The 25,262-nt window shown below is 37.6% G+C and overlaps 1 protein-coding gene across 1 annotated transcript; it reads right to left on the bottom strand.

The window, feature by feature from the left end:
- Positions 1 to 3,947: 3,947 nt before the first annotated feature.
- Positions 3,948 to 23,562, bottom strand: NMU (neuromedin U). The gene is made up of 9 exons (XM_037529707.2): positions 23,436 to 23,562; positions 20,240 to 20,298; positions 15,518 to 15,565; positions 11,774 to 11,833; positions 9,570 to 9,599; positions 9,439 to 9,489; positions 7,478 to 7,555; positions 5,607 to 5,660; positions 3,948 to 4,345 (listed from the first exon to the last, which is right to left on the bottom strand). The coding sequence occupies exons 1-9, from the start codon at positions 23,542 to 23,544 to the stop codon at positions 4,310 to 4,312; spliced, it is 525 nt and encodes a 174-aa protein (XP_037385604.1). The 5' UTR covers positions 23,545 to 23,562; the 3' UTR covers positions 3,948 to 4,309.
- Between the last annotated feature and the right edge of the window lie 1,700 nt (positions 23,563 to 25,262).

The following is a 25,262-nucleotide window of genomic DNA, read 5'->3' on the forward strand; positions in this document are numbered from 1 at the left end:
ATGACTGGATCAAGAAGATGTGGTACATATACACAATGGAATATTACTCAGCCATCAAAAAAGATAAACTCATGCAATTTGCAGCAACATGCATGGAGCTAGAAGGGATCATGCTCCGCGAAATAAGCCAGAAAGAAAAAGAAAAATACTGGATGGTCTCACTCATAGCAGGAATTTAGAAAACCTAAATAAGGGACCAGGAAAAAGACTAATTATAATAAAGTAAAAAACAAAATCAACAAGCAACCATGAACCTGAGACACACTGCAGGTGGGGGAGGATGGAGTAGGATCAAAACAAAGCGGGGTGGGAATTGTATGGGAACTATAACCAAGATGAAAATGCATACATTGTGCAAAAATGAAAAATGATGTAAAAAAAATATAAAATTTAAAAAATAATAATAAAATAAATTTAAAAAAAGCTATGACGGGTGGCCATTTACACTTTCTAAAAGCAGAGTAATTTATAAAAAAGAATGTTTTTCTTTCTGGTAATCGACAAGAAGTTGTAGGGTGAAACAACTTAATTGAAGATTAAATAAACTGAATACTACTAGTTGATAGAAAAAACTGCCCTCTGATATGTTTGTTGTAATCAGACATCTAGTTTAGTCTATAATTGGAACTTGCTCATTGAACTATTGGATGAATCAGGGCCAAACTCTCCAACTCACATCATTTTAGTTGGTATTCATGTTCCAAGATTGTATTCTTTGGGACATTCTATTAGAGGAGCTAGTGATTTTGTCACTGACATAGACCAAATAGAATAAACCAAAATAGCTCATTAACACTCAACCCTCCATGTACCATTAAAAATTACAAAAGAAGTGCCTCCCTGGTGGCACAAGGGGTTAAGACGCAACCTAAGAAGCTATCTGCAGCCACTGCAGCACGAGTTCGATCCCCAGCCAGGGAGCTACCCACATGGCACAGCAGACCTCTCCTGTCTCACCTGCTGCTCCCCTCAGCAGTGTATTTCGGTCAGTCTGCCTGTGTATTTCAGTAGATCCCACTGTTCTGCTCCCCACTCTGCCTCTGGTGAGTCCTCTTAGCCCCTACGCCTCTGGCCTGTACCCCAGCTCTTGTATAAATAAATAAATAAATCTAAAAAAAAATTACAAAAGAGCATGGGCATCTACTGTCAAAAGCAGCAGTGATCAAAGGGTGTCATTACAGTTTATTACACACTATCATTACAACACTAAGAAAAATATTTTGATGCTTTGCTTTTTTAATTTTCATAAATTAAACATTTACAATCTTAATCAATTTTTACTGAGAATGTTTGCAACACAGGGATCTCAAATATGGTAAACTTAGCCAGGGTTGTTTTGAGAAGAAAACAAACTGTCAGTGTGTTTTGTATTCTACGTTGTTGTCTCTGTGGATAATAATTGGTATCCTGTAAAGTAAGAAAAATCAAGTGAGATCCAAGTATAAATGAGTATATGAATGTGTGTATATAAGGCTCATATATTAACATCTCTAAAATTTTTGTTATATATGATAAAATTGACATCTGAGCTATTTCTTAGCTAAAAATATACATACTGAAAAATAGCTATCATTTAGTCTCTGACGCTTATTCTCTCTGTATTTTCCAAAATTTTAACGGTATTTTACTATATAAAAAAGTGGTTTCCTAAAGCATATAGATAACAAGATTTGTGGATAAAATATTTCAAAAGTTGCAGTTTTCTTTTTGTATTTTTTTGTGTGTGTATTTGCAACTAAATCATCCTATTTTATCTCTAACCACTTTCTATGGAACTATAACTCATCAGAACAAAGCAAGGCCTCAGATAATCAGAAGAGAAAAACAAGAAAAAAATAATCACCGAACTATTTATCTATTGACAAAATAAAATGAAATCCTGAGTGAACTAATTTGTGGAGCCCCTAATTTTGGGAACAATCCAAATAAACCTATTTTTCTCAATTTCAGAGAAAATTTTTCAGTAAATTGTTCAAATCATGTATTAAATTCCATTTCACATTTGTGGACAATTTCAACTTACTTTAGTGTTATAATCACAGACTTTTTTTCTTTCCCATTCAGTATTAAATTGCTTTTGTTCACATTTTGTAAATACCCTCCACATTTGTAGAATATAAAAGAAAATCATCAAATAAGTTTCTTTTCCATTAACTCTTTGTTCTCTGTTCCTTGAGAAATGAAAAAATGTTCATATTCTTAACATGGACATAATTTAAACAAGCTTTTGCTGAAAAGGGAGTTAATGCCAAATATTGAAAATGAAAGTTTCTAATTATACCCTCCATGAACACATATTTTTTCTTCACTTTCCAATATTTGTATATTTTATGTCTTTCTTGTCTCACTGAATGGGTTAATGCAATAAGAACTACATTAAGAAAATTGACAGTGTATCCTGTTTTTTGCACCTGACATTAGTGGAGATGCTATCAAGTCTGCTACTGACTTTGTTTGAAAGCTTATATAAATAACATTAGGAAAGGATTCATCTCTTTTCATAGAATCTTCTTTAAGACATCAGAAATTGATTTGGAGTTTTACCAAAAGCATCTATTGAAATGGTCATATACATTTTCTTCCAGTAGTGAAAATAGTTTAATAGATGTTCTAATGCTGAACTATCCTGAGAGGCTAGAACAAACTTCATGGAACCATATTTTTCTTTTAATATACTGTTCATTACTATTTACTAATATTTCTTTAAAATTTTTGTGCTGATATTTATAAATAGGGTGGACCTACTTGATTACTAATAGGAATTCCCACTGGGCTAATGAGGCTTCATAATAATAAGTTCATAACAGGAACTTTGAAAAGTACTCTTCTATAATTTCCATTTCTTCTATACCTGGCTTAGAGTTTCTCTTTTCATATACATTTGTGATACTTTTGGTTTCTGCCTTTTTTTCTTGATTAGGCTAGGCTAATTATTAGTTCATTTTAATTTTGATTTTTGCAAAGAATTAGATTTTTGTTTTATCAATTTTCTACTTTACTATTTTATAATTTAGCAATTTCATCTTTGACTTTACAATTTTCTTCTCTTTACTTTCCTGATGTTCAGCTTGTTGCTCTTTATAAACTTGCAGTGTTAGTCTTAATCCACTCATCTTTTCTTGCTTGATAGTGTTGAAAACATTGAATTTTCCACTGGCTATGGTTTTGGCAGTCCTGTGTTAATATACAATGCTTTTATTATCTTCATTTCCTACATACTGTAAAACTTTGGTGTTGATGTCTCCTTTGATTAGAAATAGTGTGTTTTGATTTTTTTTCCCATGAGAAAATATTAAGAATTTTAACATTTGTAAGATAAATCTGTATTTAAGGGTTGAGATTAGTCATATGAATGAAATATTTGTAAAAATATACTAATCATGGTATCTGCATTTAGGATTACATAAAGTTAGTAGAATATATTTGTATTTATGTGGTATAAGTTTATCACTCTGAATTTTGATTTAATTTAAAAATCAAAGCCTTACAAGATATTATTAATAATATATTGACTAAACATGTAGGGGCATTCAGTAGCTGCTAAATATCTACTGTAATTCAAGCACTGAGGTAGAGACTCTAGGAATCTCAAATTAGAAGTCATACTCGCACATCTTTTCATATTTTCTTAGTTCCCTATAAATGGTAAGTTATTTCTTTATAAAGAATCTTTGAATATGGGTCATCTGGAAGACAGAGATACATTCACTAAGTTCTGGACCATTATTTGGACAGCAATTACCAAAATAAGAATGTAATTCCTGACAACAAATGATAATAAATTCAACGTCTCTAAAAACAATTATGATGGCCATTGTGACATAGTCTCAGGAGTATACGACATGGACAAAGGAAAGCTAGTCCTAAAATACTAGCATTTTTCATCAAAGTCCTCACAACTAGGCTCAATCATTATAGTCCCTCTAATTGTAGTATTCATGTAGAACATTAGTGACCTTCAGTCAAATAATATAAATATACTGAGCATAGTTTAATTTGTGAATATCTGAAAATGACAGAAAATTTCAAACTGAATTGAATTTTGAAGCACATACCACTTTATTTTATTGAGGTAAGATTGATTTACAACACCATATAAATTTCAGGAGTACAGTTTCACAAATGTATTTAACATATCATGTTCACCCCTTAAGATCTAGTTTTAATCTACCACTATCCAATTGACCCTCCCCGCCCAGTACTCCCACCCATGCCCCCTTCTCCTCTGATAACCAACATCTGTCGTCATTCTAAGGGTTTGTTTTTGTTTTGTTGTTTGTTTGCTTGCTTTGTTTCTTCTCACACCATTTTAAATGTAATCTTCTGACCTTCTCCCATTGCGTGGCTACAAAATAATAAATTGAAATAAAAATCAGTATAATTAAGGAGAAAAATTAACATTCCTAGTTAAATTTCACAGCTTATACTGATCTCAATAAGTGTTTGACTTTAATGGACATCAGAATCTTTGGAGGTTTTGTTCCAACACAAATTGTTGGATCACACAGCTAGAGTTTTTACAAGTTAAGAGTGGTACCCTAAAACTTACATTTCTAATAAGTTCTGGATGATGCTAAAGCTGCTGAGGACAACATTAAATTTTACATTATTTGATTTTGTTTATTTCATTGAAAGCCCCAAAGTTTAAAAACAAATGTTCACAATTTTATTTTGATGTGAAATTAAATTAACCAAATTAAGTCAAGGTTGTTTAATATTGTTTTTGTCCATCTAGTCTTGTTCTTTCCTTCAACCCATTGTCTATTTTGTTATAACTAGATTCCAAAATCAAATCCTGCCTTAGCCTTCACATTAAAATTGAAATTCCTTAGCTAAATACTTCATTGGCAAATTCTTGCTAATTCTTCAAACTTAACCCTGACAGCATTCTCTGTAACTCCTCCACTCTGCAGACTTGTGTGACTACATTTTTCTAGAAATCACAGTCCTGGATTGAAGGGATAATTAACATAGCATTTTGTATTTGTTTATCAATATGTCCTATATGAGGCTGCAAACTTAGAGCATAAGAATGAAATCCTGTCTTTATATTTCTAACCTTTGGTACATTGCCCAGCACATAGTAGGACTTCAATAAATAGCTCCAAAATGAATAAATGAAAAATCTCTGCTAATGTATTAATTATACAAATACTTTAGAAAATAGAGCTGCTTAAAAAGAAACTCACATTTCATCTACAATCTGGATATACAAATATGAAATGCAATTACAATGTTTTGCCTCTTCTTGTAGTTGAATTTTTTTTAAACAATTGTGAAAATGTGACACTCTTCCAGTCTACTGAATCAAAAATTTAGTAAATGAGCTTCAAAATCTAGAGAATAAAGTGAGCAAGAAACTCACTTCTTGCACCTGAAGTGTTATGGAATAGAACTGTGAAACAGGTGAATGTAATTAGAGAATTACAAATATGACTAGTAGATTAGAGAACAGAGATGTCACGGTATTAAACTAATAAGGTGATTTAATAAGTGTACTGTAACACCTGATGTCATAAAGCTATAAGTAAACTTCAAAACTTAAAACTCGTGACGTAGTGAAAGTATTTTTCTATTGATTTTTTAAAAACACAGTATGTGCATACCCTGAATGCAAACATTCTTTGACGTTTACTTGCAGGAGGAACTTGGATTTCTTCCTGGAAGAGAAAATAAGGTTTTTTTAAATAAAAAAAATAAATTCACATTCTTCTTGACATTATAGGGAGGTTCAAAGTTATTTTCAATTATCATAACTAAAGGGGAATCAAGGACTTGAATATATAATTCACATCAATAAATAATCTTTTTCTTTAGCTGAAGAATTTTCAGCAACTAGCAGTATCATCAGACATTATATTTTATATTAATTTTCTTATCAATATAACATTCTATTTTCAGGAAGGTTGTAGCTGTACACATATTCATCAATAAGTAGAAAGACAATAATTAACTACATATAAAGTCTCCTTTCAACATATTGTTAGAATGAAGTAATTTCTTTAAAATATCTATTGTATGTGTTAACATGTGAACAGGGAAAAACACAACAAAGAATTGTGTCAGAACTTAAATGCACAATATTTCTATAGGAACTTTAGCTTAAATTAAGTGAAAGTGTCGATAAACTATATTCCATGAGACTTCAAAAGAGTATATAATTTATACTTACAGATAATGATAATAAAATATACCAAACAGAAACAAATCCATTATACAATGGGTATATTTTGAGGGGTTATCCTTTAAAGGAAAAGAATTCATTTAATGGGAAAGAATTTAACATTTTATGATTCTCATGAAATTTTTTCGGTTACTATTTTTTTTTTTTTAAGATTTATTTATTTATTTATACAAGCACTGGGTACAGTCAGAAGCGCGGGAGGGTGAGAGAATTCACCAGAGCCAGAGCGGGTAGCAGAGCAGTCAGAAGGACCAAAGTACACTGCTGAGGGGAGCAGCGGGCGGCAGGAGAGGTCTGCGCGCCATGCGGGATCCTCCTCCGGTGGCCGGGGAGCAGCTGGGGATCGAACCGGCGCTGCAGAGGCTGCGGGCAGCTTCGCAACCCAGCGCTCAACCGCTGCGCCACTGGGGAGGCCTAACATCATCATTCTTTTTTTATCAGGACAATAAAAAAAAAACCTAACTTCTAGTTAAAGATGTGATAACTCAGTTATATTCATCTTAAACATAGAGACTAGATTTGGGTCCTATTTTTGTTAATGTGGGAAAAAAACACCTATTTTTAGTTTCTGACATATTCACTGCATGAGGTTTACTAACATTTTAATTCCTTGGATAGAATTTGTCACCCTGGCCATTTGCCAAGTTGTACAGAGAGGGACAGTAAGTTGCCTTTCCTTTTATGCCCTATGAGTGGCACACTGCTGTATGTCCTTTCTTAAATCAGGACCAGATTTTCTCACTGAGAGGGCCGTGGCCCTTGGAAGGGAACTCACCCCAGCTTTCCTCACTGCCCACAGGTAGAGTTGGAAGGGACCTAATGTGGGGCCTCCCTGGTGGCGAAAGGGGTTGAGATGCGGCACTATGGGGCTGACCACAGCCACTGCAGCACGAGTTCAATCCCCGGCCAGGGAGGTGTCCCACATGGCACAGACCTCTCCTGTCTCGCCCACTGCTCCCCTCAGCAGTGTATTTCAGTAGATCTGCCTGTTTTGCTCCCCACCCTGTCTCTGGTGAATCCTCTCACTGCCCCACCCCACAAACACACCTCTGGCCTGTACCCACGGTTCTTGTATACATAAATAAATAAATCTTAAAAAAAAAAAAAAAGGGACCTAATTTGGGGAGGAGTCCAATTCTTCCTGAGTGTGGAAATACCTCTGCATACAGATGCCGTTATACAGATTAACTGGGCTGTATGTAGGGTTTATCCTCAAGAAGGATATACCACCACAACTGGGAATTACAGAAAGGGCTGCCCCACACAGTGCGGCATGCAATTGACATTACATACGTCCACTTTGAACCTCTTCATTCTTCTCTCATGCAGTTGAGGAACGAGGTGCAGCAGCGGATGCACAACAGACGACGACTAAGAGACACGAACACACACAATGAGCAAAAAGGCTTCTCAGCGTGAGCATAAAGACAGTTTCCTATTTGTTTATTTTTGTTTTTACCCACCAGATTTGCTCCAGACGAAAAAGAACAAGAAAGATGTTGTCTAAGACAGTCCTTTGAGAGCGCTTCAAAAGCCTGGAGAATTAATTAGCTAAGAGTGGGGATACAATTTGGTAGCTCTACACCAGAATCTTTGTCATCCTATTGAAGACGCACTGTCCTGAGGGCCTCCGTTCTGTCATCAGCTGCCAATAAATAAAACACCTGCCTGCATCTCTGAGGGGCAAAAAGCTGTCTGCTTCCACACTTCCTTAAAATGATTTGGGACAGATGCAACCAACTCTGTGAGAATCAGTTTTCCATCATGAAAATGTTTGTCTGGAAGATTACACTGTGCACACATCTGGCAAACTCCTTGATAAATGATATCTTTTATCTAAAACTGAACATATGGAACAAGATAACAGGGAATACATAAAATGGCAACGTGTTGTTGATTGTGAAAACTGTGACTAAGATATGTTTTCTCCAAACGTAAAGGTGCTAAGCAGAAAAAAAGGACCGTACATTTAAGACAGGTGGATACATGATAGTTTCATTTTATAGGCATGGTTTGAATTGAACCTGCTTACAAACATTAAATTCATTTATCAAATGGATTACTTTGAGTCCTATGTGATAGCTATGTTAGCCAATTCAATTTGTATTTTGTTTAACACCAGTATAAACTAACTTTCACTCCTTTATATGTAAGAATGTTCAATGTGATAAACACTTAAAACTGAGTTTAAGATTACAGTTACCTTTCCACAAGTACACACAGGTTTCAAATACACTATGTTCCTCATTTCCTGAATAGATCAATGAGTCACAAGCTTATAAAAAATATTGTAGTCAAATAATTACTGAGTATTCTAGACTTAAACACCAGAGTAGGTTGGTTAGCATTTTTTTTTAATCCGTACATAGAAAGAAAATCTATCATTAAAACCACACAATTAAAAAGTGCAATGCAGGCCTCCTGGGTGGTGCAAGGGGTTAAGTTTCAGCACTATGAAGCTGTCACCAGCCACTGCAGAGTTCAATGCCTGGCCAGGGAGCTAACTCACGTAGTGCAGCAGACCTCTCCTGTCTCACCGCAGACAGCACCCCTTAGCAGGAAATTTCAGTCAGTCCTCCTGTTCTGCTCCCTACTCTGTCTCTGGCAAATCCTCTCACCCCATTGCAGGTCTGGCCTATACCCCAGCTCTTGTATGCATAAATAAATAAATAAAACAAATTATTTTTAAAAAAATAAGTGCAATGAATTCTCGCGAATTTTTGTAAATTCTCACATTAAATGCTTATTTACAAATAAAGAGATATTAGGAAGAAAATTGGATATTTTTAGTTACATTTAATTACATTTTGACAATCATCTTTTACAATGATTCTTAAAATGCCTTTGAATAAAACTATTTCCCCCCCCCCGTACTACATGCCATCTAAAACAATACATTTTAGTTTATTATTTGTTTTTTTCCTTTGCCTCTAGAATGTAAATTTCATGAGACAAGGATTTCTTGCTTTATTTTATATTTAATTTACTGCTATATTTTTAGTACCTAGAATTGTGCTTGGCACAAAGTTGATACTCAGTAAGTAATTGTTGGATAAATGAATTGATTTAATATACATGTAGTTATTGAAATATAAATGTATAATAAATATTTAATTCCATTTGTTTACCCACATATAAACTCTTAAACTGAAAAACATGAATTTTAATCTAGCTCTATTAGATACACTGCAAAACCAGATTTTTAAAGAAAAAAAATACTAGTGATTATTAATAAGAAGTAATTCCCAACTTACCACAACATTTGAATTGCCCAACTTCTGTGTCTTTGAATAATGAAATAAGAACTATTAAAAAAAAAAAGGTAGTGAGCTTAATGGTTTCATTTATTATTTTTTAATGTATATATTTGTGGAAATCACCTTACCCTTTTGGTATCATCTTTTTCATCTGTTTCCTGTTAAAAAGAAACATAAATATTGTTATATTATGCATTATAAAATTGTAATGCATATTATGTATAATAATAACATATAGTTAAAGTTTACAATGCTATAAGATTGTATCATATCATTTAAAAATATTTGTAGGTGTTATCACTAAATTATGAGTTGTTTTTGCTTTATTTCATAAACTTCTCTATGTCCAAAAATTTGTTTTTAAGAAGAGTCATATGATCCCCCCTTTTTTGGGTTATTCTTTCTTATTCTCATTTGCTTTATAACACAAAAATAAAATAATGGCTATAGAAAACATAGTAATTTATCTTAATTAGGAAGAAAAGTGAAATTTTGGGGAAAATGTCACCATTACAAACACTGGAAAGACACACACTTGAATGATTTCACTTTTCAAAATACCAAGGCCTCTCTGAACTCTTGTATGTAAAAGGTAAACAAGTCAGAATGTATCAGTGATCATAGGTTAAATTGGAATGGCCAAAGAAACATATAATTCTAAGCCAGAGGCTCTTATCTTTAATAAGGAAATAAGAAGAAACAAATTATCAGACATCATAAGAATATAATTTTCAAACTGATTTTGACAATTACAACTGATTTTTGTATTTACATTGTTTTATTTATTTTTTTAAGAGTTATTTATTTATGAATATAAGAACTGGGATACAGGCCAAAGGTGCAGGGGTGGGGGAGTGGTGAGAGGATTCACCAAAGACAGGCCAGGGTGGGGAGCAGAACAGGCTGATTGACTGAAATAAACTGCTGAGGGGAGCAGCAGGCGATAGGAGAGGTCTGTTGCGCCAGGTGGGTAGCTCCCTGACCAGCCAGGGATGGACCTCGTGTTGCAGAGGCTGCAGATAGCTTCACAGCCCCTTGTGCCACCAGGGAGGCCTTACGCTGTTTTATTTTTTTTTTAATTTATTTACTTATGTATATTTTACATCATTGTTCATTTTTATTCATCATTTGTTCATGTTCGCTTTCTCCTCTCAGATGTAGTCCCTGTAAAATTCCCACCACCAATTCACTTGTGCACCATCACCATATTCTTAATGTCCTTCTCTCTAACAAAGTACAATATCTTAATCTCCAAGCTCAAAAAGATGCATCTGTTGTCCAACTGTGCTATGAATCAGAGAGTGAAAAGGAACCAAAATGACTCCGAATTTCTCTTATCAGAACTGGAACACATCTACATTTGAGGATGTAGGGTCCATGGGAAAACACAGTCTTCTTGGAGTATCTCAGACTGTTTTCCCCAGTGACCTTCCAGCACAGATGGTCTAATAGATAACACGTAACCTTGAGACATAATCTGCATGTGCAGAAAGCAGTAAACAATATATAACCTTGATGTATAATTTGCATGCACAAACATACTTATGTAAACTAGGCCTAAACTTGGCCCTGTGCTGGCTTTGACTATAAATCATAAAAAAAACTAGTGGGGGAGGCTTCTGGGTGCCTTAGGGGTTAAAGTCTCAGTGCTATTAAGCTATCGCCAGCCACTGTGGCCTGAGTTGATCCCCGGTCAGGGAGCTGACCCACAGGGCACAGCAGACCTCTCCTGTCTTGTCTGCTGCTCCTCAAAGCAGTGTATTTCAGTAGATCTCTCTGTTCTGCTCCCCACTTTGTCTCTGGTGAATATTCTTACCACCCCTGCACCTCTGGCCTACACCCCAGTTCTTGTATGTACAAATAAACAAAAATAAATCTTTGGGGGAAAAAAGCTAATAGGTCTCCTCAGGGCTGGCCTCTCTTGGGCCTCTTACTGGCCATTCACAGGACACGTAACACTGCTATGGCTGGAGCCCAGGGGACTGCCACTGCCACCTTTGCTACCTGTGTTTCATCTATTGCCTCCTAATAGAGACTGTGCTCCACACATACGGATTTTGTGTCCTGCTTTCTCATCTCCCGCCATTTAGCACTGGGTAAGCTTGTAGTTGAGGCCCTACAGAGGGGAACAATGATTTTCCAGTTTGCATTAATATGACATTACATTTAAATTCTCAGACAGTAGAGCAACTCAAGTATTTGTTTCTCATCCAAACCAATTTATCCTCCTCTAGCTCCCCTTGGCATGCTTCCTAAATTGGGTATGTTTGCTTCCAGGAGGAATTCACTGGGCAGTGTTTTGCCTGTAAATAAAATACGATTCCAAACTTACCTGGGGCTTTGGTAGAATCCCCATAATTGTGAGGCAAAGCTCCTCCAGTGCACTGGATGCCTAATGGAAATGAGAACATATAGAGGCGCTTTTGCTTTAACAACATTTGTAGAGAAGATAAAACTGTAGAATGTCAGGACCACAGAGATAGTCCCATTACCCAGAATCCTTCTTGTGGTTAATAGAAACTGTATTGGAATCTCTTGATTTCTCACATGACAAAAACTTGGCTCTTATGAGTAAAACTTTCCTTCCAACCGGAAAAAAGAAACCCTGTTACTGTATGTTTAAGGCTGATTAAAATTTCCACTGTGGTTCAGATTCATAGCTCTCAGTACTTGCTAAGAGCCCATGAAATTCTGTGACTAACAGTAGGTAAGGCAATGCCAAAAGAGGGATTATCCTCTCCAACTTGTAATAAAGTCTGAATCTGCATGCCAAAACTGTGAACCTCTCTGATTATTACTCATTATTGACTAATTTGAAAACCCTGCAATTGCTTGCAAACAATGGGTGTTGGAGGGGAAGAAGCTGTGCGAGGTGCACCTAATCTGAGTTACCACGCTTCGAGGCTGCTGACTGCACACCCCAGGATCAGGTTTTTCAAAGCATTTGAGCACAGAAGTAGGGCAGAGCTCCTTGTGGTTTGCAGCCAGTTGGGCGTGTTGGGGAGTGGCACAAATGGACAAGCAGGGGCGAAACCTACTTTGCACAGAATTTCACACAGTAGTACCACAATTAACTACTTAATAAATGTATATTTGAAGAAATGAGGAAGCAGAACAATGGAGGGGGCAATATAATGAGTAGTTAAAAACATGGGCTACAGAGTTGAGCAGCCTGTAACTCTGTATCTGTGCAAATCCTATTCCTACTCTTCAAATTGTGTTACCTTGGGCTGGTTACCTAACCTGTCTAAACTACAGTGTCTTCAGCCATAAATCAGGGATGAAAACATCACTGTCAAGAGCTCTTGGAAGGATTAAATAGAGGTAAAGCTCTTTGCAAGGTCCAAGTGCATAGCAATTAGTTAACAACAGCAGCATTTAAAAATGTGTGACCTGCAAACCTTGATTTACAGCTGCAGTTACTTTTAATTTAGAATACTCATCAGTAGGATCATTTAGGGCCACTAATATTCTCAGCCATTGAACAGTGCATGTTTAGCATGGTTGGTTGTAGTTCAGGATATGGCTAGAGTCATGAAACAGCCTCTCTGAGCACTCTTCTTAGCATCAGAGATCTTCCTTGTCTTTTTCCATTTGTTTGTCTACTATGCAAATTGTTGGGTTATTTATTAATAATAATAAAATGGCTCCTATTTATCTAGTGCTTTAATAAATCACCAAACACTCATGCACAGCTGTGAGGTATCAGGACACGAACTGTTATTCTTCATGCATGAAGGAAGTGAGTTTCCTGGAAGATTTGTCACTTGCCTGATAGCACGAAGGCTAATAGTTGGCAGAGTGACCTCTAAGCAGTTCTTCTGACCTCTAGACATTCCTGTGTTGCATTGGTAATGACAGTTAAGCCTGAGGCTGGGACCTGGATGAGAGGAAAAGCAGAGCATGGCCACTGAAACCTCCTCTCTCACTTTCCCCCTTCAAGAACAGGTAAACACAGGTCAACTCATAAAAGAAATCTGGAAATAAATCCCTGAAAGCTCCTTTCATTGCCAATCTAGAAATGCTGTAAAAGATAAAACAATAAAAAGAAATAATCATGTGTTAAAGATGTATCTCTCAACTCAAGGAAGAAATAAATTTATGAGGAGAATAAATGTCTCCTAAGAAAGCAACTTCTAAGGTGGATGAGGCTTGGAAGTGAGGTTGAAGTTTAACAGAAAAAGTTTCAAAACAAATTGCATTTCCCTCATCCCCTAATTCTGGTATAGCCACAGCCACTCTTCATGGATTTTTCTCATACTAACATTTTATTTGTGGACCTTAAAAATCCTTTATTTTCTATGAAGTAAAAATGTATAACTGCATAAACAATAAAATAAGAGTTAATGTGAAAATGAATGGTTTTTAAAGTTAATTTGGTTAATGTAAAAGATTCCTTAGTAAAAGGACCAGACTCTCCTCAAAAGGTGCATTGTATTCATATCCAAAAAAACACTTAGTTTATTTTGATGTTTAGATAAGTGCTTAAAAATTCATCCTTTCACTATTGTGGAAATTAAAAGTCATCCTCGGGGTGTTCCTGAATTCCAAACACAATGCAAAAGCTTGCTGATGATCAATATCTATTACAAATCATTGATCCATCAGTGCTCCCTGAGTGCTTTGACATATTATTCATAAATATCATCTATTGTGATCCTGATCATGCCTTACCATCTAAAGCCTCTAACTTTCTTTTTTTTTTTAAACATTTTTTTTTTAAAGAGGCACGTATTTTATTTATTTATTTATTTGTTTGTTTGTTTATACATGCACTGGGTACAGTCAGAAGCGTGTGAGGGTGAGAGAATTCACCAGAGCCAGAGCGGGGAGCAGAACAGGCAGAAGGACTGAAGTACACTGCTGAGGGGAGCAGCGGGCGGCAGGAGAGGTCTGCGCGCCATGTGGGACCCTCCTCCGGTGGGCGGGGAGCAGCCGGGGATCGAACCGGCGCCGCAGAGGCTGCAGGGAGCTTCACAACCCAGCGCTCAACCACTGCGCCACCGGGGAGGCCCTAATGCCTCTAACTTTCTACAAATGATTCCCTGCCAACAAAGGAATGGATTGAGACAGGACAATGACAACACAAGAAGAAATACAGACACAAAACTGTTTCTCTACACTGGCCAGGATGATCTTCTGGAAGGACTATGTTGAAAGTTAAGACATCTTGACCAGGGGTGCCATGAAGACTCTGCTGAGTCCTCTTCTTTTTGCAGGAGACTAGTGATACTAATTAAGAAAGTCAAGACACTGAAGCTAACTATGATATACCTGCCTCAGAGAACTGCAGACACAAGAAGCAGTGTCCAATGGGGAGGGTATAAAAAGGACACACATTTCCCATTTCTCATGTTTTCAATTACAGGAGCTACACTAACACACCTCCCTCCCAATCCTGTCTTAACTCTTTCCCATAGGAAGAGGAGTTACCCAATAGGTGATAGATTGGGAGAAGAATATTGGGCAAGCTCTGTTCAGCCCTTTCCTGTTAGGGAGCCAGCTTTCTGGATGGTTGTTTATGTCTGGTCTCTGCCCTGTGGCAGAAAACTTGACTCTGGCGAGAGACCCTGAGTCACAACCTAACCCCAGTTTAATTCTGGGAGCAGTTCTAGCAAATATACTTGGCATCAGATCTAAGGCCACACTCACAAATCAACATTTCACTGACATTTCATTTACAATGATACTTTGTTCTTTTAAAGTCTTTTTCTGTCAGTTTATTTCTCTATGGGTTTCACACTCAGTGTTGGACAGGATATCAGCTTCAAAATACAGCAATAGAAACATTATTTTAAATCCAACACAATTTGATTTTAAAAGTGGCGTTTTAATTTCTATAATATGTACACGTTACCTGCAAATTTACTTTATCTAGAGATAAAAGCCCTAGCACTTTACAAACCTAAGCTCATAGCACTGATTATTACCTGAAGATGACATAATAGTTTCTAATATGTAGACATGTTTTAACACGTCTATAAAGTAATGACAGTTCCAAAGGAAAAAATGGAGTATTTCAGCACTACAAAAATATTTATCTACATCATTAGGAAATACCTTCATGTGGAATTACCTGAGGCTGATAATCAATAGACAGGAAGGATGAACAAGCATCATCTATCTGCAGAACACAGAAATGTCAGTTACATTTTGTAAATAGACAGGAAACGAAAAGCAGATTTTACAAAGTCAAGTCACCTATGTAACATTAATTGACGTTCCGGATCTGAGAAAGAGGAGACTCTTAAACTTTCTAAGAAAGTCCTGGAATTGGGATTTCCCTAAGATTCACTCCCAGTCACATGGATATATTTTCCCAATCATAGTTGCTAAGGATAATCAGCACATTTATTTATTTATTTTTGTAAAATTATATTTACTGAAGAAATGTTGATATACAACACAGTATATGTCTTAGTGGTATAGGATTACAACTCTGTAATAGCATGTTATTTCATCACACCCACCACCAAAGCTCCAGTAATTATCCATTGGACCCTCTGTACCCTTTGCTCCCCCCACATATCCCCCTGTGGTAGCCTTAGTCATAGTCCAGTGTGTTCTTCTCCTACTCTTTTCAGCCCTTTCCCTCTTACTACAACTGCTACATGCCTCAGATATATGGTCAACTTTCAAGGTTTGTCTTTATCTGACCTTTTGTTTATTTTCTCTATATTCCACACATAAGTGAAACCATTTGGTATTAATCTTTTTCCTTCTGACTTACGTCATTTAGTTTGGTATGAGTTTATCCTTTTTGATCACTGAGTAGTATTCCATTGTATATATGTAGCACATCTTCTTGGTCCATTCATCTGTTTTGGGTCATTTATGTTGTTTACATATCTTGGCTATTGTAGATAGTGCTATTATAAACATGAGAGTGCAGGTTTCTTTTCCAATTAGTGTTTTTGTGTTCTTTGGATTGCTATCTAGGTGTGGAAATTCTCTCCAGGAAGTTTAAATATGCATGAAATACTGAGATAAAAATCTTTGGGTTATTGAGTCTGAGAGTTGTAAGAGATGACCAAAAAATGGCCTTGAAATAAAGTAGAATTCTGTTACCACGTGATTCTTTATAACATGTAAATCAAACCACACCATCTAAATTAGTAGGACAATAGCATAATATGTGCTAAATGATAAATATCATACCGTAAAATTCTTACACATGAATCTAATTGCTATCTACCAAGGAGCCAGCATTAGAAAGGGGCTCTATTTTACAATGAAGGCTAATTGAATCACAGTTGGCAACTAACTATTCTCAGCTTTTATCCTAACAAGAAAATTTGAAAGATTTTAACCTGTAGTATGAAATTTATATTAATCATTTAACAACTGCTGAGAAGTTAAGCACTATGCTAGATGTCTGGAGTTGTTCATGGCGGCCTTTTACAATGGGATTGAAAAATGGTAATGATTTGTATCTGTCTGGGATGATTTAGATTGATTCCTATTTATTGCACAATATCTCAGGGAGCACGCTTCTAGTTCAGATTAGTTTAATTTAATTTCTATTTTTCATACCAAACTGAGGGAGGATTATCATGTCCTTCAGTTATAATTTCTCAACCCCCTATTGGTTCCAAGTTGAACACATCCTAAAATACAAGATTCTCAACTTTAGAGAATAATAAAAATATGCAAAATTATAGAGAAGTATAAGTGTATTTCTCTCTCTCTCTCTCTCTCTTTTTAAATGGTTTTTCTGCCTGGAAATCCCAAGCCACAACAGTATCATTTTTTTTTTTTAAGATTTATTTATATATACAAGAACTGGGGTATAGTCAGAGGCGCAGGAGGGTGAGAGGATTCACTGGAGACAGAATGAGGAGCAAAGCAGGCAGACAGACCGAAGAAACCACTGAGGGGAGCAGCAGGTGAGGCTGGAGAGGTCTGCCACACCATGTGGGTTTCTCCCTGGCCGGCTGGGAATCGAACCCACACTGAGGAGGCTGCAGACAGCTTCCAAGCGCAGTGCTCAGCCCACTGCACCACTGGGGAGGCCCAGTATTTCTATTTTTGATTCTCACTGAACATGTCATCTTCTCTATAACAAATATTTGGGGAATTGCTTTATTCTACTCTCAACTGTACCCACCTATCTGTTCCCTCTCTGGGTCTATGCCACATAGACCCAGAATCATGGATATATAAACACAGGCAAGGAGTGATAAATTTTTGGAGGGCAGGAGTTACGCCACATGCAATTTTTCCAGAATAAATGTTCAATAAACATTCTTTAATTAAACTGAACTTGTGGGGGAAAATTAAAAGAGAAGTCAATTGAGATGGGAAAGCCATTTGGGTTGTTTCCATACATAAGAAGATATGCCTTTGAGTTTTGCACTTTAATCAATATTTACATATCATCTTCAAATGTTATTTGCTTTAGTAGAGTAGGAAGAAGTGATACCTCCTGAAATTTTTGTAGTTTAGGTACGCGAAGACTTCACATCCTCAAGCTGAAAACTGTTCACCCACAGACCAGGCTATCCATCTATGAGGTTGCCAAGTCCAAGAATAAAGAACCCTTGAACCTCAGGGTTAACTAGTTAAGTACACCAGTATTGTCTGATGAGAATAAGGAAAAAAAAAAAAACACCAAATAATCACATTAGGAGATAATTGCAAAGATGTTTAGTCTTTGTTTTCCTTTTTTTAAGGAACAGAAGCATTGCTCACCCACCATTTGGGTGCTTATTTTTACTCAGCTGGCCCTAATGTTTTTGAGTGCCACTAATTGCTTTTGAGAACTCTGTAGAGTCCATTGTTAAATCAGTTTGAAAATGGTTAGGTCTACATACATGGTTTGAAAAGTATGTGGTTCCAGTGTTTTAGTAGCCCCATAATTTTAAAAAATTTCCAGCAGAAATGTTAACTGCATGTTCTTAGCATCTTGATGTCTTTTTTCTACAAAAAAATCAAAGTGCTTTTTTACAGTTGTATTTGAGTTTCCCCCCGGCTATATTATCTAATGTACTTTTTCAAAGATTTTCCATTGATTTCCAACTAAAATGTTTCTGCATTAGATGTTAGTATCTGCTGTCTAAATTATTCTTTATCTTGTTCATATATTTCTAGCAGATATTTTGATATACCAAGGTAGAGAATCTTAGAATGTATAAATTTATATGCAATTAAAGACTGTTTAGTCCTTGACACCATTTAATTTTTTCCCTTATGTACCACAGGTCCTCAAATTATGTCATTTTGTTCACTGTCATTTCATTATAACATTGACAAGGGGGGGCGGAAAGCCTGGCCAACATTGAATAAAATGACATTATTCGAGGACCTGCATAAAGTCCCAGTTTGTAAGACCTGTTGATAAGTAATAATGCTTTGTTGCAGTGGCTTAAGTACAAAAGAAATTCTCCTCAATTCATAGGTCACTATCATCACTGGACTCATTTCCCATTTCGTCCTTCATAAGCAACTCTTCTAGTGTATTTGATGTGTATCTTCCATTTATGTTCTTATAAAATTTGCCCTGCTATTTTGTGTGGATGTATGGTATTTTCTCACTTTTTTAAAACTTAACATTATACTTTGAAATCCATCCATGTTACTGACTATATGTAGTATGTTGCATCTAACTGCTGTAGAGTGCTCCATAATGTACACCCACCACGTGTTGCCTACCCACTCCCCAAAGATTAATAACTGGGTTCCCTCCAACTCCTGGCATTATAAGCAAAGCTATAATTCACCACATAGTATTTGTCCTCCACTTATGGATCTGTAGGAGAATATCTTTGGGCTACATACCCAGGACAGTGAATGCCAGAACATGGTGATATTTATGTTGCTTTCAGATGGTTCTACCACTTGACATCCTCACCAGCATTACATAAAGGTATGTGTACTCTACATCCTTGTTAACACTTTTCATTATCAGATTTCTGGTTTTTTGCCTGTCTCATGGATGAAAAGTGACACTTGTCTTAACTTTCATTTCACTGTCACTAATGAGTTTGAGCATCTCTTTAGATGCTTGTTGTCCTTTTAGGTTTCCTCTTTTGCAAATTGTTCTACTCTTTGACTATTTTTACTTTTGATTCCTGTCCTTATTCAATTAATTTTTTGTAGAAAGTTTTTTGTATATTCTAGAAATTAATCCTTTATTAGTTTTAGATATTGTCAATATCTTCTTTCAAAGGCTCTTACCTCTTTCCATGGAATCTCTGATGGAAAGAAATTTTTATTTTTGATATAATTAAACTCAACATATTTTTTCAGTTCTAAGTATAATTCTTTTTTTTTCCCCAAATCTTTTTATTTTATTTTATTTTATTTATTTATTTATACAAGCACTGGGTACAGTCAGAAGCGTGGGAAGGTGAGAAAATTCACCAGAGCCAGAGCGGGGAACAGAACAGGCAGAAAGACTGAAGTACACTGCTAAGGGAGCAGCAGGTGCGGCAAGAGAGGTCTGCACGCCATGTGGGACTCTCCCCAGCGGTTGGGGATCGAACCGGTGCTGCAGAGGCTGAGGACAGCTTCGCAGCCCAGCGCTCAACCGCTGCACCACCAGGGATGTCCTCTAAGTATAATTCTTATAGACAATATATTGCTGGTTCATTTTTTAATTCCAGTCTGAGAATTTCTCTTAAAATTTTTTCCTATTCTATTCTTTCATTTACTAAGCATAATAATTCTAAATATCATGATATCAGATTATTAGTAAAATTGTAGTTGTCCCAAAAATCAATCACATTATTTGAGTTTACTATGATAAATTCAAAGAAGGGTAAAGTTTCCACTAAATTATGTGAGGATAATTGTTTACCTCATTCCATAACTGTAGCTCTTGTTCAGGCCGTAATCCTTGAGATAATATTGGTGCACCTAAAAATAAAGTTTTACTCACATGTTAATTTTACAATATTTCTTCTTAATTTAAATATTTATATATGATTTATTTTCAGGTTATATTTCTCATTTTGTATGGTACCTTGCTGTCCCCTATTTTAACTAGGTGTTTGACAATATAAAGAAAAATAATTATTATTAAGTGAACCTTTATAGCATTACAAATACATTACTCTCAAGAATAAGTTATTTACATGTAAATACAAAAACATGTGCATAAATGTGCATAGAAGCATTATTTATAATAATCCCAAAGCAGAAACAATCCAAATGTCCCCATCTGGTAAAAAGATATAGTATATCCACAGAGTGGAATGCGATTTGGTCATAAAAAAGGAATGAATTAATGATGCATGCTACAACATTGATGAACCTCAGACATATTATGCTAAGTCAAATAAGTCAGATGCAAAAGACCAAATATGGGATAATTCTGTTTAGATGGAGTGTCCGTTAAAAGCAAATCTATAGAAATAGAAAGTTTAGCTGTTGCCTAAGGCTCAGGATAGGAACTGGGATTGACTATAAAAGGACATGACATGACATCTTTTGAGGGTGATGGAAAATTGCATTATTGTGATAGCTGCACAACTCTTTAAGGCTGCTCGAAAATCACTGGGCTGTAAACTTAAATAGGAAAAGACACTTCTTAATTTAGGCTTGAACACTTACTGTCACAGGCCAAATCTAATCACATTGTTGCACACATCCACAATGTGCCCCTTTTTTTTTAGGAAATCTCCTTCTTTATTTTAATAATGTTACAAAAAACTGCAATAATAGTACAGTTTCCATCCACCAAATCTGTGGCTGGCCCTTTGTCTTCTCATTGCTATTGCATGCTCTGCTAACTAGTTTTTGCCAATGATGCTGCACTTATTGACACTAATTTATTTTCCTCTGGCTTTGTGACATTTGTTTTGTTGTTTTTAGATGCATACAGTTGCAGCTTGCATAATGATTAATCTTGATAGATTATCCCCTAGTTTTGCTTATGCATGTCACGCTTCCTTTCCAGTGCAATCTTTCTGGATTCAGGACAAAAGCAGATCACAAAGCATATTCACCTCCTACCGCATTTTTAGAAGGATAAAATTAGTTTTTAGCATCAAAAGGAGGTCTAAAGGGGAAGGAAGACACAAAAGAGTAATCTAATGGGGTCTCTGTGTAGTGAAAAAGGCGTCTCATTCCTTCGCTTAGGAAATATTGGGGGTGCTTATGAGATGATGGGCCAGCCAGCAGATACACTCTTTTGGAAATAAAATTCAAGACTGTCTCTTTGACAGAAAATACCCACTGCCTTCCATGTTTGACCCATCACCAATACCCTGAAAATTCTCCCACCTCCCCCAAAAGCAGTTATTTCCTGTTGATGTAAAAATCACTGCAAGCCGGTAAGATATAACTTTCACAGGCAGTACATTTGCTTTACAGAGAGAAAGCTACCTTTTAAAACAATGGTTATCTACTTCCTTAATAACGTAGATAAAAATCGTCATTGTAATTTTACCAATAACAAATGTAAAATTGAAAAAGATTAACATTACTTTGCACAAGTTATGCTGTATCACTGCTAGCTATGTGCTAGAGAAGGTTCAAGCTACCTCTGAATGCTTATATTTTATAGCCAAAGTATTTTTCTTTTTAAGCAGAGGCATACACAAACACACACACAGAGAGAGAGAGAGAGAGAGAGAGAGAAGAGAGAGAGAGAGAGAAGCCTCAAGAAAAGGAGAAAATCAAAAGCAGTGTAAGGATAGTAATTAAAGTTAACATAGTAGGAAAAGAAGAATAGTTTCAGTTTCCCCTCCTCTCATAACTGCCAGGGCTACAGGCTCTCAAAGGTTGCTGCAGATGTGGTTTCAAGTTCTGAACCATGACAAAACATTCTTTACTTCACTGATGAGAGCAGATGGAAACTAAGAGAAAATGCTGCAAAATTAGAAAATTCATGGTCTTAGCAGGACAGTGACTAGCCAGGTAGTGGCCGCTGGCTCAGAGTTGGGGCATGAATGAATGATAGTCACCTTACAGTGCCTGGAGGTTAACCTTTAGAAATCAGGGGAGAAGGGAAAGTAACCTTTTAACTGTTAACATATTGTCCTGTGACTTGCCTTGAGTCTCAAGCTTCAGACTTTCCTCCCAGACATTGCTTTTGCTTTTCTCACTTCTTTCTTCTATGCCAAGCTCAGGAAGTCACTGTTGTTATTAAGACCTTTCTTCCCTCACTGGCTTCATTTGCAGCGCTGAAGGAAAGCTGGTCTGCACACTTGCCTCTCCAACTCCACGTGATAAGAAAGTCTATCTCTTTCACTGATTTGGTGACTTAAAATCTCTAAGTCATGAGCCTGTTCTTTTATTTTTTAATCATTAATAAAATTGTATTAAGGTTAATATTGGTTAATAATATATTCTTTTCAGAAGTACATCCTGATGATTCAACATCTGCATTCTCTACATCATGATGGCCACAAAAGATCTACTTTTCATCATTACCATACAGTTGATCCCTTTACCTGTTCTTGATCCCTTCAAAGCCGCTACAATGAGTGTTCCACTGCTCGGGGTTATCTGAACAGGGCTGGAACACACTTAACCAAAGAAGCTGAACAAACACTCTTCAAGTTTACATCAGCAGGTAAAGCACCAAACTCACTAGTTTTGGTTCAACCATCACTGCCTCCAGTAATAGCAATCTAAGGAAAAGCATTTTACTTTTCACTGATTTAATTCCCGTCACCCGTGGGCACAAGGGTGGGAAGCCCTGGGTCTGATGAAGCCCTGCAAGCTGCCAGGCAGCCCATGCACCCGACCTGGAGATTTCGGCTGAACACATGGAAAGCGTTCCAACCCTGCCGCTGGCACCTGCACTGGCACCTGCACTGCTAGTTGCCTCGGGGTGGTGATCTGCGCCCTGTCGTTAAGGGCCAGAACTTGGGGATCCCCTGGCTCCAGGTGAAGGAAAGTCCCAGAAGCCAATACAAGGGGCGAGAAAGGGAGGCAGGAGAGCGCGGTGAGAGGGGCAGGAGGAGGCGCAAGAGGCCTGGGAGGTTCCGGGGGAAGGCGCGAGAAACCTCGGGAGGGGCGTTCAGGGAGGCGCAGAGCGGGTTTACCTTGACAGGCGCCCGCGCTGCAGGCGAGCAGCAGCAGCAGCACTATCTGGGACGCGGCGGTCATCTCTCCAGGGGGCGGCCCGGGGCGCCTGCTCGCGGCTCTCGGCATCTGGGTGCCTGCGGGCAGCTCGGGACTGGAGAGCCTGCGCTGCGCCCGCCGCGCTGCACGCGCACAGTCCCCAGGCAGTGGCACCGCGTCCCTGGCACGCGGCTCCCCGCGCCCCGCCGCCAGACTGACAGCCCCACGCGCCGGCCAACTTTTAAACCTCTCGGACACGTGGGCTGAGGCAGCGCGGTCCCCGCGCGCGTCACCTCGTCGCTGACCGCCTCCGACCTCCCTCGCGTCACCCGGGACCCACACCCACCCTCCCTCCCGCCAGGCGGCGGGACCCGCACCCCCTGGGCCGGAGTTTCTGAGTCAGGGTGCCACGCAGTTCCCTCTCCCCTCCCTAGGGGCCCTGGCGTAGAGAATGGAATTTAAACTGCACTTATTAAATCCCTTTGCAGGATGTGAGTGGGAGTCCCGAGTGCGGATGGCAAACTCTGCCGTCCAAGGAAGCTGGGATTTGGATTTTAAAACTTAGTAGTAAAAACGATCTCTGGTTTCGGACACCTTCTTGGGACTCTCAGACTTCACCCTCCCCAAGGTGGGCTCTAATACCAGGTGTGTTGAAGCACCTCTGTTCTGTTAACTCATATCCCCAGCTTCCAAGCACAGTGCCCGGTGCATATCAGAGCAATACTGTTGCAGCAAATGGCGTTGAAGTTCCCCCAATTCCTGCAAGATCTGAGACCATTTAGGGACATGCACTTGGTCTGTTCATGAAGGATCTAGAGGAGTGTAGGGCTTGCCCACTCATACATTTCTTAGAAGTCTAGAAGGTCTCTACTGTCCTATGGATTTCTAAGCCTAAGGTAATTCCCTTTTCTATGCATTTCTGCTGCTGATACTCTGTGGCTGTTGCTTTCTGATTTCTGGGGAGGCCTGACTTGCATTATCCCTCTGGATACTTTCCTTGCTAAGTGGTCACACCCAGGAAGCATCCTTTTCTAGGACACGAGCAGATAAGTTTTTAATTTCTATAAAAAGAGGGAAAACTGATCTTATTTGACATCCTTTTGAAAAGAAAGCTGAGGAAAGGCGAGGAAGGAAGTACATTAACACTCCTTAACTTCCCACACTGGTTCATTTAATATTCAGAGCATCTCTGGGATATAAAAGTATTATGATTCTCATTTGTTGATGCTTAGAGAGATTAAACAATCTGCCCAAGTGGCGAGGGAGCCACTCACCACTCTACTCATTGAATATGCTTCTCCCCTAAATTAGGGCTTTTAGGGCTTTTAATATATCACACATGCACTGTCCAACCAACTAGCAGCAATACATGCTCTTATGGAATATGTTTAGCCAGAGTTGGACCTTTCTTAAAGGAAACTACAATTTGGTGAAGGACCCCATCCTCAGAAATACAGAGAGAGGCAGGAGTATACTTCTGACTGATAAATTGAAAAGATAATAGATACCATTTCTAAATTCTTTATGTATACTAAACATGTGAGCAAGGCCAGATTATAGAATCCGGTTCAGGTTCAAGGGCGAATGAGAATAAAATTGATTCAAGATTGGTTGTACTTTGTTCACAAAATAGTGGGGAGAGGGAAGCAGTGCGGAGATAGGTATAAAATAAAAATGTAAGGGCCTCTCTGATGGCACAAGAGGTTAAGTCTCCGCACTATGAAGCTATCCCCAGCCACTGCGGCATGACTTTAATCCCCTGCCAGGGAGCTAACCCGCATGGTACAGTATTTCAGTAGATCTGCCTA

This window comes from Talpa occidentalis, unplaced genomic scaffold (genome assembly GCF_014898055.3).
Source record: "Talpa occidentalis isolate TD23 unplaced genomic scaffold, MPIMG_talOcc4v2.1 talOcc4.6, whole genome shotgun sequence".
Taxonomy (NCBI): Eukaryota; Metazoa; Chordata; class Mammalia; order Eulipotyphla; family Talpidae; genus Talpa; species Talpa occidentalis.

Bases quoted from the DNA above. Each gene is read 5' to 3' on its own strand.
- NMU (XM_037529707.2), bottom strand. From the start codon at position 23,544: ATGCCGAGAGCCGCGAGCAGGCGCCCCGGGCCGCCCCCTGGAGAGATG. The intron at 20,299-23,435 runs GTAAACCCGCTC...CTTTATTTTTAG, and splicing joins CAGCGCGGGCGCCTGTCAAG to GTGCACCAATATTATCTCAA. The intron at 11,834-15,517 runs GTAATTCCACAT...CATTTCCATTAG, and splicing joins CTATTGATTATCAGCCTCAG to GCATCCAGTGCACTGGAGGA.